This window comes from Polistes dominula, unplaced genomic scaffold (genome assembly GCF_049000335.1).
Source record: "Polistes dominula isolate Pdom_NZ unplaced genomic scaffold, Pdom_raw_medaka contig_84, whole genome shotgun sequence".
Taxonomy (NCBI): Eukaryota; Metazoa; Arthropoda; class Insecta; order Hymenoptera; family Vespidae; genus Polistes; species Polistes dominula.
In genome coordinates, this window is record NW_028300944.1 from 806,883 (window position 1) to 826,618 (window position 19,736).

Below are 19,736 nucleotides of genomic sequence, written 5' to 3' on the forward strand. Positions count from 1 at the left end.
TTAGTTTGTGCTTGCTTTCTGTGACGCCACACGATTATCATTTTTTCCTTATTACATATTCAAATTTCCCTATCTTCCTTAATATATTAAAATTCAAGTTTTGACGTTGTTGATTTCAAAATGAAGTTCATAATTATACTGAAACGATTTTAATCAACTTTTTCGTTATTTTCTATGATGTTTTTTTATCAATTTATGATGTAGGATAGTTTTTTAAGTAGATTTTTGGTTATTTTTGATCACTAATTTGAAGATTTGTTATTTTGAGGTTATCTGTGAGTTTTTAGACTTTTTAACGATTCAATAAATGACGTTTTATTACCATTCTATTATTTCAATTCATTTTCACGTCCATGTTTGTAATATTTTTGATTTCAAGATGAAATTCAAAGTAATTTAAGTCCATTTTAATGAAATTTTTTGTATTTTGCATGATGTTTTATCAATTTAGGATGTAGGATAGTTTTGAAAACGATTATTTTGTATTTTGTATCATTCATTTAAAGGTTTGTTATTTATTTTGAGGTTATCTAAGTCTTTAGGTACTAAAAGTTTGCAATAAATGGTGTTTTATTGCAATTTAATTATTTCAATTAATTTCCACGTCACACGTTTGTCATTTTGTTGATTTCAAGATGAAGTTCAAAGTAATTTGAGTCCATTATAATGAAATTTTTTATATTTTGCATGATGTTTTATCAATTTAGGATGTAGGATAGTTTTGAAAACGATTATTTTGTATTTTATATCGTTCATTTAAAGGTTTGTTATTTATTTTGAGGTTATCTAAGTCTTTAGGCACTGTAATTTTGCAATAGATGGCGTTTTATTGCAATTTAATTATTTCAATTAATTTTCACGTCACACGTTTGTCATTTTATTGATTTCAAGATGAAGTTCAAAACTATACCAAAACGATTTTAATCAAATTTTGTATTTTTATCGCTAATTTAAGGATTTGTTATTGATTTTAAGGTTATCTAAGTCTTTAGGTACTGCAATTTTGCAATAGATGGCGTTTTATTACAATTCAACTATTTCAATTAATTTCCACGTCACATGTTTGTCATATTGTTGATTTCAAGATGAAGTTCAAAGTAATTTGAGTCCATTTTAATGAAATTTTTTGTATTTTTTATAATTATTTATCAATTTAGAATGTAGGATAGTTTTTACCGCGTTTATTTTTTATTTCTTATCGATTATTTAAAGATTTGTTATTTGAGGTTATCTGCCAGTCTCTTGATTTTCTAAAAATTCAATAGATGACATTTTATTACCATTGAATTATTTAGATACATTTACGTCACATGTTTTTTTACTCAGATTTATAGATAACACAATTATAACCTTAATTTTTATATCTTTTTTATGGTAGTTTTCCATCAAAGTTCGAAAATACCCAAGTAATATCTTCATGAAATTTATTTTCTATTTTGTATGATTTTTATCACGATTATTTGTTTATTTTTTTTATTGCTCAATTATGGATTTATTATTTAGAGATTATTTAAGTCACTAGGTACTGTAAATTTGCAATAGATGGCGTTGTATCACGATTCAATTATTTCACATTTTTCTTTTCAGGTTTACACATTGACACAACTTAACCTCACTTTTTATATATTCTTTTTTCGTGTATTATTTTTGGGTTTTGTTATAATTTACTAAATTGTTTATATTAATTAATTAATTAATAATAATATTTTTATTTATTTAATTTCAATTTAATTTAATTTGATTTATTTAATTTATTTTTATTTAGTTTATTTAAGTTTTATATGATAGAAAAAGTAAACCTTCTCTGTTTAGGATTTGAAGTTTGAGTAACCTGTTTTTTCATTGGACGAGACTATTTTAACATACTTGTGGTTTGTTTTAATTTTTTTTTTTTTTTTAGATTACAATATGCAATTATTTTAATCAAGAAAATTCAGTTTTTACAGGAAATAATTATAATCTACTTTGTTTTATTTTTATCTTATTTTTTCTTTTTTTATTTCAAGGTTTACATAAATGATAAGTTAATTATTATTCATTATGAGAACTTTATTTATCGAGTTTTTTTTTTTTTTTACAGAAATACTGTAAATAAAATTTTATCATAAATTTGTTCAATAAAATTTTGTTTGTTTTTTAATAATTTTTTTATTTATTTATTTATTTGTTTATTTGTTTTTTATTCTTCGTATAAATTTGATTGACTTAGGAAAAATGTGATCATCATGAGTTTTAAAAGAAAACCCAATTTATCTATTGGGTTTTCTTTTATACAGAAATACTGTAAATAAAATTTTATCATAAATTTGTTCAATGAAATTTAATTGTTTTTTAATAATTTTTTTTATTTTTTATATAATTACCAATTTATTGGTTAGTAGTAATATTATAAAAATATTATAAATCAATTTGTTATTCTCATTTCTTTTTATTTTTTTAAGATTACAAAAAAAGTTGATTTTAACAATTGTTTAATTAGAATGATGGAATGTGATTCTTTCTTTTTATTTTTTTTTTTTAAACAGGAAACAAGTTGTGATAAGATGTGTTTTTTCTCATTGTAAAACGTGTCAGATCTTTGATAAGTATAAGTATAAGTATTAGTATAACATTACATTTGTTATCAAAATTGAACAACCTATCAATCATCGTCAATTCGTTGTATTTTTTATTTCATTTTTATTTTTTTTTTTTTTATAAATCAAACGGATGAGTATCAAATTTTCATTGAAATTCAAACAACATGGTGAACTTTGAGCTTTCATAATATTTCGATATAATAATTCAAATAAAAAATGTACTTTTTCCAAATACGTAGACACGATCAACGAAAAAGTAAAAAAAAAAGAGAAAAAACACAAAAATTCTTCTTCTGTTTTTTTTTTTGCTCAATCATGTTTACGTCATTCAGGAAATAATTTTTCTTTTCGTAGAAAGTATCAATTATTAAAAGGTCATTATCATAAATCATAGATTTTTTTAGAGGTAATTATTAAAAAAAAAAAAAAAAATAGATAAATTTATCAACGTCGATAACTTAAACGTCGATATTTTAACATAAACGTGACAAATATTCGTAAAATGGTTTGTTCGAAAAGTAATTTTGGTTTTTTCTTATGTGAAAATGAAAAACAGTTTTCGCTTTCAAGGCTAAACTTAGGCTTTTTAAGTTGGCTTAAACAATTGAATTTGATAAATTTAACCTTTTACCGATCTTACGTGTTATTATTTGTTAGTTTGAATCAACTAATGCATTTATTGTGTATTTATATATATATATAATTGTGTGGCTCACAATCAGTCCGATACACAAGTCTTTAAGTCAACGAATTAGCTTATACCGCAATCTGTTAGAATCTTATCGAACTAACAGAGATAATCATGACTCTTTGTTAATAAACAAATAATATTGCGATTATAAATTGAGATATAAACTATCCTATCTTTCAAGTTAAATGAAACTGCATACAGTGTGCAAAATTTGATTAAAATCGGTTCAGTAGTTTAGGAGTCCATTGCGGACAAACAACGTGACACGTAATTTATATATATATAAACTATCCTATTTTTCAATTTGGATGAAACTACACGCAGTGTGCAAAATTTTATTAAAATAGGTTCAGTAGTTTAGGAATCCATTGCGGACAAACAACGTGACAGGTAATTTATATATATAAACTATCCTATCTTTCAATTTGGATGAAACTACACGCAGTGTGCAAAATTTTATTAAAATAGGTTCAGTAGTTTAGGAGTCTATTGCGGACAAACAACGTGACACGTAATTTATATATATTAAGATAAATAAATAAATATATATATAAATATTATATTATATAAATTTATATAATATAATATTATAAAGTTTCAATATAATATTTATCAAAAATTTATAAAATATAATTATAATATATTTAATATTTTTAAAATATAAACTTTACATAGTGTTTCAGATAATATAAACTTTATAATATAATAATATAAATATATTAATATATAATAATTTAAAAAAATTATTTTATTATAATTGTTTTTATTATTAATTTCAATATTATATAATATAATTATATTATAATTATAATTTAAATATTACATATTAAATATATTTTATTATTAATTTTAAAATTAAACTAAAATTAAATTTATTAATATAACAATATATGAAAGTTTAATATTAATATTTTATATATTTTATATATTAAATATTATATATACAGTTATGTAGTATTTTAATTAAATAATAATTTTAATAATATAATATAATATACATTATATATATATATATATATAAATTATTTTATTAAATTATAATTAAATGTCAATTAAATATAAAATTAAATATATAATTAAATGTATTTTATATACATTATATATACATACATATATACATTATATAAAATTACATTTAATTTTAACAATTATATACATTATATATATTACATTTAATTATATATATATATATGTGTGTGTATGTGTATATTAGGATAATAAATACAGTTAAATTTAATTTGATATTTGGTATCTAAGATTATAGGTATTAGATATTTTTATTTCTTTTTTTTTATTTTTATTTTTTTTATTTATCTCGAATTTATTATCGAATTTCTCGTGAGACTTTGATGCTAAGAAACACAAGGAAATATTCAACGATGATATCTCATTTTTCTTTGTAATACGATGGAGAAAACGTGCTGATGATACTTAAGATGAGATTACGTGTCATTCACTTTTTTATTGCCTATATAAAGTAGTAAGATAGTATCTCATCTAAGTAGTAGAGTATTTAATAAGAATAATTGTTCTTCTCTTGGAACAATTAAGTAACTTGTAAACTAACGACAACAGAAGCAAATAGTTGATACAATAATAATAATAATAATAATAATAGATTAAAATTGGATATATAATAACATTTTCAATATTAACAACTATCTTCTGTTAATATTATTTCAATGATTTATGTAATAATTATCGTTAACGTTGCTTGTTTCTATCTAAATGATGTGTTGTTTTCATTTTCTTATGATTTTCTTTGTTTCTTTTTTTTTTTCGATTACAACGTTGAGAAAATATTATTATTATTATTATTTTTTTTATATTAAGTATTTTTCCTTCTTTTATGTAAACGTTTTTTTTTATTTTTAATATTCATAGTCATCGTTTATATTCCACTTTGATATAATTTATTTCTCATCATATTTAATTATTGTTTTGTGTTCAAATTTAAGGTTAATTATCTGATACACGATGTGTAAACGTTTATATTTTATAAATATAATATTATTAAGTGGAGTAGAAAGTAATGTCGTTATTTAACCTCAAAATTCAAACAATTAAATTTATTTAAACAAGTTTTTATTATTAATTAATTAATTAAATTAGAACCTTTTTCTATTTGGTATGCTAATCTTTTAATATTGTAAAGATAAAAATTCATCACAATCGGGTTTTTTGATTTAAAATATTAGAAATAATTTGACATGCGTACTAATGACGCCATTACTTTTCGATACCCCTAATATCAAGTTTAGATTTTATAAATTTAATGTGGAATATACAGTATTTAAATTATAATAAATATAGTATTTATATTTAATTTTAATATATTTAATTTTAGTTTATTTAATTTTAGTATATTTAATTTCAATATATTTAATTTTAATATATTTAATTTTAGTTTATTTAATTTTGGTTTAATTAATTTTAATATATTTAATTTTAGTATATTTAATTTAATATTTAATTTTAATATATTTAATTGAATATTTAATTTTTGTTTAATTTTAGTATATTTAATTTTAGTATATTTAATTTTAATATTTTATTTTAGTATATTTAATTTTAATATATTAATTTTAGTATACGTATTTAATATTTTATTTTAGTTTTTTTTAATTTTAGTATATTTAATTTTAATATATTTAATTTTAATATATTTAATTTTAGTATATTTAATTTTAGTATATTTAATTTTAATATATTTAATTTTAGTATATTTAATTTTAGTATATTTAATTGTAATATATTAATTTTAGTATATTTAATTTTAATATATTTAATTTTAGTATATTTAATTTAATATTTAATTTTAGTATATTTAATTTTAATATATTTTATTTACATTTAATATATTTAATTTGATATATTATTTTAATATATTTAATTTACATTTAATATATTTAATTGTAGTATATTTAATGTAATATTTAATATTATTATATTTAATTTGATATATATATATATATATATATATATATATATATATATATATATATATATATATATATATATGTATATATAATTTTAAATATATTTAATTAACATTTAATTATAATTTAATATAAAATAATTTATATATAATTTATATTAATACATTATTATGTATAATTCATAAAATATAATATAATATATATAAAATTAAATATATAATATTAAATAAATAAATATATTGTGTGTATAATATAAATACTATATATATATATATATATGTATACGCACTGTATACACTACACAGTATACATTATATATACAACACTGAATATACATACATACCTATATTAATAAATGTATAATAATAATAACAATAATAGTAGGTGTGTACTACACTTATATATACTCATATACATAAGATACATTTATTTATATATACATACACATGTATGTGTGTGTGTATTCCGCAGCAATTAATAATTACTGTAATTATCAAGAAATTGCATGACAGTCGTTCATGCGTTTATTTTATTGACCAGCATAAAATAATGCGCAATAAATTAACGACCTACGACACCATTGTACAAATGTTTATCAATGTTTAAATAAAACTAAACAAACCATTCACATTATTATCTTTATTTACAGATGAATAAATTTAACGATTAATTATTATTATTATTATTATTATTATTTCACGATTTGTACTTATCGTAATATAATTGTTGATAATATGTTTATGTTTATAATGATTTACACACGTGTAATAATCTTAATTATCTTAATTAGATTCTCATTGATTATTATTATTATCATCAAGATAAAGAAAAAAAAAAAAAAAGAAAAAAAATCATTATCAAATTATTAACTATGACATTTATTATGTTACATAATTGTTTTGGTTTTTTTTTTTTTTTGTTTTTCTTTTTCCTTAATATTTCGTTTCACGTGTTCTTTCCTTTTATTTTTTTTTTTTTCTTTTTTTTTAATATATACATATACAGAAAATTATTATCAAAATAATACTAGGAGATTATTTATCATAATAAATGTAACATTGTAAGATTTTTCTAACATTTATATGTAATATTTAATTATTTCTTTTTTTTTTTTTTGTTACATAGAGAATTTGCCATTTATATTCAAATCTGAACAACCATTTATAAATATTTATGATTGCAATACGAATGAAAGTCAAACGTGATATAAATTTAATAACTTTGATTAGGTTTGATTTAAAAGTCAAGACTTGTATTTGAGAAATATACACATATATATACATCATATACACCCATATATATACATTACACATACACATATATACATCATACACACACACACACACACACACACACACACACACATATATATATATATATATATATATATATATATATATATATATGTACATTATACATACACATATATACATCATACACACACATATATGTACATTATACATACACATATATACATTATACATACACACATATATATGTACATCATATACACCCATATATATACATTATACATACACATATATACATCATACACACATATATATATGTATATATTATACATACACATATATACATTATACATACACTTTGATAGACACACTATTATTAGGTTTAATTTATACGAAAGGAATTTGATCGTAAAGTGATATTAACGAAATAAAACTTACGTTTAGAAACCATTTAACGATAAAAAAAAAATAAAAAAAAAAATAAAAAAATAAAAAAAGAGAAACTGACCTCGACCAAAAACCAATGAATTGTTAAGTTGTCATTTTTCTTTTTCTTTTTTTCTTTCTTTTATTATTCAACAATTGTGAACTAGTCTTATTTTTTGTTTGTTTATGCAATTGAACAATAATTTATTACTTTTTTTTCTCTCTCTCTCCTGACTCTCTGTCTGTTTATACGTGTATTTGTTTGTGTGTGTGTGTGTGTGTTTTTTATATTATTATTTTTTTGCTTGCTATACTTCAGATTTTTTTTTTGTTCATAATTTTTCACGGAATTCGTCATTCGTTTTTGTATCATGAAATCATTCTTGTATCAACTATGTTGATCTCGGCACATTAGAATTATAAATAAAATAATATATATATATATAGGTTTTATTACAATATACTTTATATGGATAAAGGACAAAAAAATGAATGTAGAAGGTGAGAGGATATCAAGGAATTCATAAAATGATTCATGCACTCATTCTATGCATTTATTCAACAGTTATAAATATATATATATATATATATAATATCAATGAAAAATATTAAATTTATCATAAATAATGAAATAATAATAATAATATATAATAAATAATGTAATAATAATAATAATATATAATATTAATTGGTGTATAGCTTTGTTTCTGCAATTTTTTTTAGTAGCCATCTGTAGGAAAATAAGGGAAACAAAGTTGAATACTTAATACATATTGAAAAGTTTTTTTTTAATTTTTATATAATATATTTATATATTATTTATATATATTTATTTATAGTATATAAATTTCTATATAATATATTATATTTATATATACTATTTTATTATATATATATATATAATAATATAATAATATATAATACTAAAATAGGTGTAGTATAACTTTGCTTCTGCCATTTTTTCTGCAAGCCATCTGTAGGAAAATTTTGAAAACAAAATTGTACATTTAATATATATTATATACAAGATTTTTTAATATTTTTTTTTTATAAATTTTCATGTTATTTATATATATATATTTATTATAGTCTATAAATTTATGTATATAATATTATATTTATATATATATAATATAGATAATAATAATAATAATGATATATAATATTAATAGGTATAGTATAACTTTGTTTCCGCCATTTTTTCTGCAAGCAATCTGTAGGAAAATTTTGGAAACAAAACTGTACATTAAATATATATATTATATAAAAGATTTTTTTTAATTTTTATATATATATATATATATATATATATATATATATATATATATATATATATTTATTATAGTATATAAGTGTATTATATATTTTATTATTATATATTTAATATTATTAATGTATATTATATATTTTATATAAAATATATAAAATAAATAATGAAATATTAATAATATATACATACATATAATATTATTGAAAGATTTAAAACAATTTTGTTTCCTTCCCCCGTCCATTAAAAATATTAAATAAAAAATCTAATTTGCGTTATTCAATGAACAAAAAAGAAAATGGAATATATATATATATATATACATATATACATGTATATATGTTAAAAAGAAAGAAGAGGTTATGTAAATGTGTTCGTAGAACGGATTCATGCTCGAGTTCTTCTTTTTTAGATCTGGGGTATTCCCATCTTATGGGATACGTTTACGGAATTTCCCTTCCACTTAAAACTTTTTCCAAACATACGTAGATACTTATATATGTGTGTATTTGTATATAAGAGTGTATTGACTTGTTCTTCAAAATCGTTGACTATTATTCATCGTCATTGAGAAAACCCTTATGAGGAAAATACTTATGCTAATTGTTAATAAAAAAAAAAAAAAAAAAAAAAACTATAAGGAAATCTTCCAAAATCGAATTTCAATTTACACGTGCAAACATAACCTAAGCAAATATGTTTGGTATTTTATATATATATATATATAAAAAGCTGTACAATGGAGGTAACAAATGTCATTGAAAATTACTCCTAAGGAATGAAGAAATTAACCAACCATCCATAAAAATTCCAATTTATAAATATATATATATATGTGTCTGCTGCTGTGTGTATGTGTATGTGTGTGTGTGTATCTATAAAAAGTATGGTACGATAAAAGAAGAAAAAAAATAAGATAAAAAAAAAAAAAGGCACAATCTCTAAGATAATATATTTTACAGAAATAACATTTTTATGGATTTATTAATCATCATAAATTATCATTCGTTAATTATTATTCTATTTTTTGTTTGTTTTTTTTCTTTTTTTTTTTTTGGTTATTTTTACAAATTCATGTATATCACTCTTAGAATTTTTTTCTTTTTTTTTTTTTATGACGGGAACATCTTGAAATGAATTTTGTTTACATTTTTTTAATTTCAATTTATGATACTATATAATTGTCAAATTGAATACTAGGAATTTTAGAAGAAAAAAAGAAAAATTCAATGTGTTACGTTTATTATTATGTTAAAATGTTAAAATACATTTGAAAGTGTCAAGTGGGTCTCACGTTACATTCTAATTTATTACACATCTCTTTCTTCATCATTTTTACGTAAGACGATTAATTAATTAATTAGCGTAATTACACTTGAAGATCATGTTTTTTTTTGTTTTGTTTTTTTTTTTTAATGGTTTATCTTGTTGGTTAATCTTTATTTTCTTTTATTTTATTTTATTTATATTTTTCTTTCATTGTATTTTCTTTCACTAACCTCACTTTTTTTCTTTTTTCGTTTTTTTTTTAATTATTTTCTTTTTAAAACGTCAGGCTTTCTTTTTTCTTTTTTTTTTTTCTTTTCTTTTACAAACGCCAGGCTTTCTTTTTTCTTTTTTTTTTTTTATTTATTTTCTTTTACAAACACCATGTTTCTTTTTTCTTTTATTTATTTTCTTTTAAATACGCCATGTTTCTTTTTTCTTTTATTTATTTTCTTTTACAAACGCCATGTTTTTTGTTCTTTAATTTATTTTCTTTTACAAACGCCATGTTTTTTTTTCTTTAATTTATTTTCTTTTACAAACTCCATGTTTCTTTTTCTTTTTGTTCCTTTTTTCTTTTATTTATTTTCTTTTACATACGCCATGTTTCTTTTTTCTTTAATTTATTTTCTTTTACAAACGCCATGTTTCTTTTTTCTTTAATTTATTTTCTTTTACAAGCGCCATATTTCCTTTTTCTTTAATTTATTTTCTTTTACAAACGCCATGTTTCTTTTTCTTTTTTTCTTTTATATTTTTTTTCTTTTCTTCTATTTATTTTCTTTTACAAACGCCATGTTTTTTTTTCTTTAATTTATTTTCTTTTATAAACGCCATGTTTTTTTTCCTTTATTTATTTTTTTTTACAAACGCCACGTTTTTTTTTCTCTTACAAACACCATGTTTTTGTTTTTCTTTTTGTTTTCATCCTTTTTATTTATTTTCTTTTACAAACGTCACGTTTTTTAACCCTTTATTTATTTTCCTTTACAAACGCCATGTTTTTTCTGCCTTTTGTTTTTATTCTTTTTTATTTATTTTCTTTTATTTATTTTCTTTTACAAACGCCATGTTTTTCCCCCCTTTTTCTTTTCTTTTATTTATTTTTTTTTTATAAACCTCATTTTAATTTTTTTTTATTGTTAACGTACAATTCTTTATAATTTATTTGAAATACTTTTGTTTCACGATTTCTCGGTTTTCAATGAGAATAATTTGTATATTTCTTTTTTTTTATCTTCTCATTACGATCACATTTAATCGTATAATTAAATAATTAATTTCATACACACGTAATATTCATAAAACAGCAACACACAATATCATTGCAATCTATACTTTTACACATTGTACCACTATTATACATAGTTGCGAAATTACGTATGGCAGTATCCAATTACGTTCGTAGTATGAAATAGCATATGTGCTCGTTAGGAAATATAAAACTTCTTCAAGTCTAATTTTAAATTATGAAGATTATATATTCTTAAAGGAAAAACAGTTTTTGTTGTGTTGTGTTGTGTGTGTGTGTGTTTTTTTTTTTTTTTAACATTTATTCTACTTCATATTTTTCTTTTTTTTTTCTTTTTCTTTTCTATACAAATAAAAAATTCCCTAGACACGTAGTTTGTTATTGCACCAACGTGTACACTCTATAATAAAAATAAATATTTACGAACCAATAGAACCAAAAAAAAAAATGGCATCGGAAGAGGAAAAATTTTATTTTTGAATTGTAAAAAAAAAAAAAATAATGACTTCGAGAGTGGAAAAATTTATTATTTAAAAGTCATTGATCAAATAATGGAATGGAATGATAATGATGATAGCATTTTTTTTTGTTTTTTTTTTTTTATGTGATTAGAATTATAAATTTTTAATTCATGAAGTAAATCAATTCGAACAATTTCGAATTTAATTGTCAGATTAATTTATAGAATTTTTTTACGTATATTGTTGGTAACTGTGGAAAATTTTATTTATTTATTTTTTTTTTTTTTTAATAATAATTAAATTTTAAACATTAAATTTTCTAACTCAGCACACTTCACTCCATTTACAACTGCTAATTTCATATCCTTTCCTCTTGCTACACCAGCGCCATTCTGGAAGCTTTTTGAACTATTATTTATAGCATACGCTGGACACTTTTTCACATTTTCTCCCATAAGAGATGTTACTCCTTACCTCTACCCCCAGTACTCGGCATACTTCAATTCGTTTACAATTGCTACATTCATACCATACCTTTTGTCTACACCAGCGCCATTCTGGAAGCTTTTTGAACTATTATTTATAGCATACGCTGGACACTTTTTCACATTTTCTCCCATAAGAGATGTTACTCCTTACCTCTACCCCCCGTACTCGGCATACTTCAATTCGTTTACAATTGCTACATTCATACCATACCAAGTGTCTACACCAGCGCCATTCTGGAAGCTTTGTGAACTATTATTTATAGCACACGCTGGACACTTTTTCACATTTTCTCCCATAAGAGATGATACTCCTTACCTCTACCCCCCGTACTCGGCATACTTCAATTCGTTTACAATTGCTACATTCATACCATACCAAGTGTCTACACCAGCGCCATTCTGGAAGCTTTTTGAACTATTATTTATAGCATACGCTGGACACTTTTTCACATTTTCTCCCATAAGAGATGTTACTCCTTACCTCTACCCCCCGTACTCGGCATACTTCAATTCGTTTACAATTGCTACATTCATACCATACCTTTTAGTCTACACCAGCGCCATTCTGGAAGCTTTTTGAACTATTATTTATAGCATACGCTGGACACTTTTTCATATTTTCTCCCATAAGAGATGATACTCCTTATCCTCTACTAAATGTTTTCTTTTATTTTTTTTCAAATAGGATTGCTTTAATATAATACATTGATATGAGAAAGATAAACAAAATAATTTATTATTATATTAAATATTAATTTAATACATGTCATGACAAATACATTTATCTCGTAATTTGACTTGAAAGAACGAACACCGCTTATTAAATCATACATATACAAATAATCTGCATATACAAATGCAAATTAGTGTAATACTTATCAATCCAATTCTCGATAGCCAATTAAACGTTCAAATGGTTTGTTTAATAAGAAAAAGGTAAAAAAAAAAAGAAAAATAATTAAACACGACATTTGAGTATTTTTTTTTCCTTTTCTTTTTCTCAAAGTGGGTTTATCTCCATGTGAAAAGTTGAACGAAGTTTTTCACATGGAATATTTCTTAATACTTTTTTTTTCCAATCCCCCCACCACTACTCTTTTTAAAAACTCGTTGCAAAAATCATTGATGCAAAAATAATATATACATGTATATATAGAAAGGGCTGATTTATTAAAGTTTAACCTTGAGAAACTCAGGAAACGAGTTAATAACATTTATGAAAGAAGTTCTTTCATTGGTTCCCCATTGTTAACAGGCAAATCTAATTGACGTTACTAACAACAATTATGTCTTTATGAAACATCGACATTGATGTTTCAATCTTCATTTTCTTCTTGCTTTTTTCTTTTTCTTAATTTTTTTTTTTTTTTTTTATTCAAGGTAGACACATACACATACACATACATATACATATTAAAATGATAACACTAATGGGAAGATAGAAACATTTATTTTTCTTATCGTACATTTATATATATATATATATATATATATATATATATATATATATATATATATATATATTTCAAATTAATAAAATCAAAATAGAAACTAAAAAAAATTTTTTAAATTAAAAAAATTAAGAAAATAATTAAAAATATAATTTAAAAAATCCTATAATAATAATAATAATAAATTATTATATATATTTAATATTTAAATATGAATAAAAACAATCAAAAAAAAAAATAATCGCACATATAATATATAACAAATAATTATTAATATTTGTAATAAATAAATTACAAAAATATATAACAAATTATTAAATACATTTATCGAATAAAAATATAAAGGAAGAAAAATACAAAAATAATAAATAAACATAGACGGATGTAATGGATTAAAGAATTCAATAAAGGTCGTTTGGTTAGCAGTGCTGGATAAGAGCTCATAGATACGTGCTATTGTTCTCGTCACTTGACTCAATTAGACGGTCAATCGGTGTTACGTAACACGTAAAATATTCGCCTACCTAATAATGTTCAACGTTATTGCTAGATAGCAGAGACCTAGCGATTAAACACCCCTACCTTGAACAACGATTTAGCCAATGAATGAGCGATGTTGTCGACAATACCACACCATTATCATCATCACCATAACACTACTAAACCACTAACCACATCACATAACTATATCTCACCAATCATATTTTAGAAACATCTTGGATGGTTTTAAATTGGATTGGATTAACACTTTAATGCACATATTTTGAGTCCCAGTTATTCTTTTATTATTTTTATTAGTTTATAAACCAACATTATATTTATTTCATTTTATTCATTCGAAAAATATATATTAATTATTATATTTAACGTACGGTGACACAATCAGGTTGAACTAAAAGATACTTTCTAAATAATATATCCATAAATAATTATTCTGATTTATTCATATATCGTAAAAATGGTAATTACAGAGATTTGTTTTTTTTCTTTATAGGTAACTTACAGACATTACAGTCGATAAAGAAGAAAACTCAGCTGGTTATCATCGTTGAGTAAAATTGTTGTATTACCGACAGAGTAATATGATCTCAATGATCGTTGATCCCGTCGAGTAGTTCACGCATGTGACGTTAGAAGACGTTACAAATCAAACATGGCGGTCCATTGATTGTAAGAAATTCAGTGAAAACACACGTGTGTTTGTTTGATATTACTTTTTTCTTGTTTATAATATAAAAGTTAATTATAAAAATGTTGCGAAGACAAGCACGACTGCGAAGGGAATATCTTTATAGAAAATCCATTCAAGATAAATTAAAAACTATTCAAGAAAAGAAAGATAAGATAAAACGTAGTTTGGATGAAAATATTCCAATACATCCGAATTTAAGGAAAAGTGCATTAACGTTACAACAAAAATTAGAATGGGAAGATTTGGGACCACAATTAGCAGCAACTTTGGGTACAGAAGGAGGAGGAACTGGACTTTCCAATGAGGATGATGAATATCGTTGGGCAGGTGTTGAAAATCCTAAAATTGTGATCACCACTTCTCGAGATCCTAGTTCAAGACTGAAAATGTTTGTAAAAGAATTACGTTTGATATTTCCTAATTCTCAAAGAATGAATCGTGGTAATTACGAAATGAAACAATTAATACATGCGTGTTGTTCAAACGATGTAACAGATTTTATTATCGTCCATGAACACAGAGGTATTCCTGATACTCTTGTAATATGTCATTTACCTTATGGACCAACAGCATCCTTTACAATATCAGATGTAATAATGCGACACGACATACCAGATATAGGAACCATGTCTGAGGAATATCCACACTTGATTTTCCATAATTTTAAAACTAAATTAGGTAACAGAGTTGTAAACATTCTCAAATATTTATTCCCAGTTCCAAAAGAAGATAGCAAAAGAATCATTACATTTGCTAATCATGATGATTACATATGTTTCCGTCATCATACTTACAAAAGAGTTGGTGTAAAAGATATTGAATTGAAAGAAGTTGGACCAAGGTTTCAATTAAAATTATATCAAATCAAATTAGGAACGTTAGACACTGGATCTGCTGCTGATACGGAATGGGCATTGAGACCTTATATGAATACATCGCACAAAAGAAGATTTTTATCTGATGATGATGGTTGGCAACAAGAAGATGAATTTTAATTGTTACATATTTATATTAAATAAAATAAAAATTAGGCTAAACAGATTATATTGTATTTACAGTATTTAATGACTGTACATATAATTCATTTTTAATAAAAAAAAGAATAAAAAGACCCTCTATTTTATTTCATATTAAATAAGTCATAGTTAATAATTTTTAAATATTAATCTTACAAAGATGAATGTATTATAAAATGAGATTTAAATAGCGCGCCAAAATGGAATGCTATATGACGCACGTAGTTTCCTTCAATAAATCATTATTAATAATTTGTTAATATAAATATAATAAATTTTTAATAATAATCTTACAAAGATGAATGTATTATAAAATGAGATTCAAATAGCGCGCCAAAATGGAACGCTAATTGACATGCGCGTAGTTTCCTTCGCACTTGTTTTTAAAAACAAGCGTTAGTAAATAATCTTGCTCGTATATAATAGGATTAATCGTAAAAATAGTTAAAAAATAAAATCTTTAATATAATATTAAGTTTAATTTTAATTAACACGATGCAAAGAAATATTCGAAAACCCGCGAAATCGAAAGAGTTGTCGTGGCGCAAGAAGCATTCGAAGATTTCCGATCAAAAGGCAGATGCAATGGATGTGTTCGTGTCGCCTAAACGTCAAAAGAGTGACGGTGAGAGATATTAATGTATCATATTAAAAATCATCAAGTAGATCAAATGCTTGTTCGCAAATATTGCTTGCAGTATTAAGCACGATATACGTGCATGGTGTATTACATTAAGCTACTTTATTCTTGCCATATTTACCAAAACTCGTATTTTTGGTTAGTTGCGCTTTTGTATGCAATGGAATGTAAATAAACTAAAAAGTGGTGTATGGTCATTTCGTGGTTAAATATTTGTCATATTTTACATCAAATATGACAAATAATAATAATAAATTAGAATGAAATTAAAGATGTGCATTTATAGGTTATGAATAACATCAATATTATAGTATACATATATATATATATATATATGAAAGTTTTGGTAGTATAGCTTTAACATTCATTGATTATAACTCAAAATAGATTAATAATTTTGTACATCTAATTTTAGAGAGTGTTAGGTTAATAATATTCATATTTCTAATTAACATAAATTGAAAATATATACAAACGAAGTACCTTAACACCCTTAGTATTTAGTAGTTTTGATCATTAGTAAAGTAGTGATAGTTGTGAACGTAATTCATTGATCATAAATTCATAGTTTGATATATGCCATTAAATTATTTTGAACTATTTTCTTTTCTTGGCAAGGTGCAGTCTGCTTTATATTTCAGATCTAGAGGTCACAGGGATATCCCGAAGTGGCCGAGTAAGAAAGAAATCATCAAAGCTCGTTGATTTTGAATCACCCGATGACTTCACCGATAACAAATACAAACGACAAAAGGCGCAGTTGCAGGCAGCACAATTGTTGGAACGTTATGAGTCTTCACATCACATTTCACCAAGTCAAGTTCAACAAACTCATGCTGCAAGACAAAGGAAGAATTCAGGATCTCATTCAGGACAACAAAGAGTTAAACAGGATACTATATCTGATAATGAAGGTCAGTCATCTGCATCAGACTCTGATGATCCCACTGGGTTGAACGAAGAAGACCGGTACAGTATAGATTCTGGAAGTGATGATGATCCAGATCCTTTGATGATCGATGACAGAGAGACAGGATTTAGGAAATTAGAGCCACCAGGTCAGGAAACACCTTCTCAAGCGAATAGTTTGTATATGCTTGAAAAATGTAAAAAGAAATTAATTATTAAGGATGGCAAAATAATAGGTAGAATGAAGGCCCAACGTAAGGACAAAGGGGTACGTAAACAAAAAAAAAAAAAAAAAAAGAAGTGAATGTCAATGTTAGATATGTCAACGTTTAAATTGGTCATTTTTACAGAAAACAAGATTTACCGCTTATATGTTGTGGGCTAAAGAAATTAGGCAGGAATTATTGGAACAATGTCCTTACATGGGTACGCATATGCTTCTTTTTCTTAGGTTTTGTTCTTTTCTTTTATTGTTTTATTGATTTGTTGCTTTTTATAGATTTCGCTGCAATTTCTAAACGATTAGGTGAACTTTGGGCAACAGTGCCAAACCTGGAGAAATATAATTGGCGTAGACGTGCCAAACGTTTAGCAGCAAAGCCTAATTCAATGTCTTCTTCTACTACCAATAAAGATGAGTCGGTTTGGAAAATGCCACCGCCTGCTTCGCGAAAAAAATTCATTAATAAAATTGGTGGGTCGATTCATATTTCCAAATGAATCATTTGTTTTGTTTTTGTTTTTTTTAAATTAAATATAACATTGGTGTTAATGAAGTTGTTTTTAAATTTATGTGCTAGACGACTCATCTTAATCCGCTTTATTTGCACGTGCATTAGTTAAACAATTGTTGAATCGAATTCTTATTTGTAGCATAGAGTTGAATTATATTTAATAGATATATCAAACTATGAGTATTTTCTACATGTATATAATATTAATATATGTATATATGTATATATGTATGTATATAATTTATTTGTGTGTTTTCTATTACAGGTAATGGAAAAGAAAGTAAACCAATTTCTTCGAAAAAAACTCTTCAATTAGGAGTACCTTCTGTTATAGGAAATGTGCCTATTTCACCACCAACGAATAAAGGTGCTAAAGATTTGATTAACGAGCCAGTAATAGGTACAGGAATGTACAAAGTGATTGGAACTCAACCGATTGATGTCGCAGCACATCTTAAACTACTTGGTGAAAGTTTAACCATTATCGGTGAACGTTTGAAAGAACATGACGGTCAAATAGCAGTTTCCGGTAGTTTATCTGTATTATTAGACTCATTACTCTGTGCACTAGGTCCTTTAATTTGTCTTACACAACAAGTATCAGAAATCAATGGAGCTCAACCTGAAACATTAACGCAAATGCTTGACAATATCGCATATCTTATGCCTGGTTTGTAATATAAATGCTAAATGGGATAAACACACACATATAGAAATTAATTAAATATAAATATAAATTTGTTATACATTTCTTTAGTTTTCAATAAAAATAGAGAGATATATATATACATGTAATATGTAATATGTGTATGTATATATATAAAGAGAGAGAGAGAGAAATGCATAAAATGTGTTTGAATGTACAAATGAAAAATGTAATCACTTTATATATGAAAACATTTTTTATCATGTACAATGAAAACAATGATACAAGACACAATCATAATTATAAATTTAAACAATAATTTTGTTATACTTATAAATAATTCAATTATTAAATTTGAATTATATCATCGTTATGTTAATTATCAGTTTTGAGAATATCATCTCATGGGGAAGAAGGAAAATATATTTACATGAATGATATATTATATATATATATATTATATATATATATATATGTGTATAAAATTATAAATAAATACTTATACATATAAATCTATTATAAATAACTG

At 23.2% G+C, this 19,736-nt stretch overlaps 2 protein-coding genes across 3 annotated transcripts in view; both read left to right on the top strand.

The window, feature by feature from the left end:
* LOC107072227 (U3 small nucleolar ribonucleoprotein IMP4) overlaps positions 1-16,371 on the top strand; it is a 37,468-nt gene extending 21,097 nt beyond the window's left edge. Inside the window, exon 3 of the mRNA XM_015331986.2 lies at positions 15,065-16,371. Coding sequence (XP_015187472.1) covers positions 15,322-16,257 — 936 coding nt within the window. The 5' untranslated portion in view covers positions 15,065-15,321 and the 3' untranslated portion in view covers positions 16,258-16,371. The remainder of the gene's footprint in view (positions 1-15,064) is intronic.
* A 260-nt stretch (positions 16,372-16,631) lies between these two features.
* LOC107072250 (uncharacterized) lies at positions 16,632-19,719 on the top strand. 2 transcript variants are annotated; one of them, XM_015332030.2, is made up of 5 exons: positions 16,632-16,903; positions 17,566-18,095; positions 18,178-18,253; positions 18,327-18,521; positions 18,827-19,719. In XM_015332030.2, exons 1-5 carry the CDS (start codon positions 16,774-16,776, stop codon positions 19,237-19,239), a joined length of 1,344 nt encoding a protein of 447 aa, XP_015187516.1. In that variant the 5' UTR covers positions 16,632-16,773; the 3' UTR covers positions 19,240-19,719. The 2 variants fall into 2 exon arrangements, with proteins under 2 accessions (XP_015187516.1, XP_015187515.1); XM_015332029.2 differs by having other exon boundaries at positions 16,633-16,903; positions 17,560-18,095.
* The last annotated feature ends 17 nt before the right edge of the window (positions 19,720-19,736 follow it).

Bases quoted from the DNA above. Each gene is read 5' to 3' on its own strand.
- LOC107072250 (XM_015332029.2), top strand. From the start codon at position 16,774: ATGCAAAGAAATATTCGAAAACCCGCGAAATCGAAAGAGTTGTCGTGG. The intron at 16,904-17,559 runs GTGAGAGATATT...TTTATATTTCAG, and splicing joins TAAACGTCAAAAGAGTGACG to ATCTAGAGGTCACAGGGATA. The intron at 18,096-18,177 runs GTACGTAAACAA...TCATTTTTACAG, and splicing joins CCCAACGTAAGGACAAAGGG to AAAACAAGATTTACCGCTTA.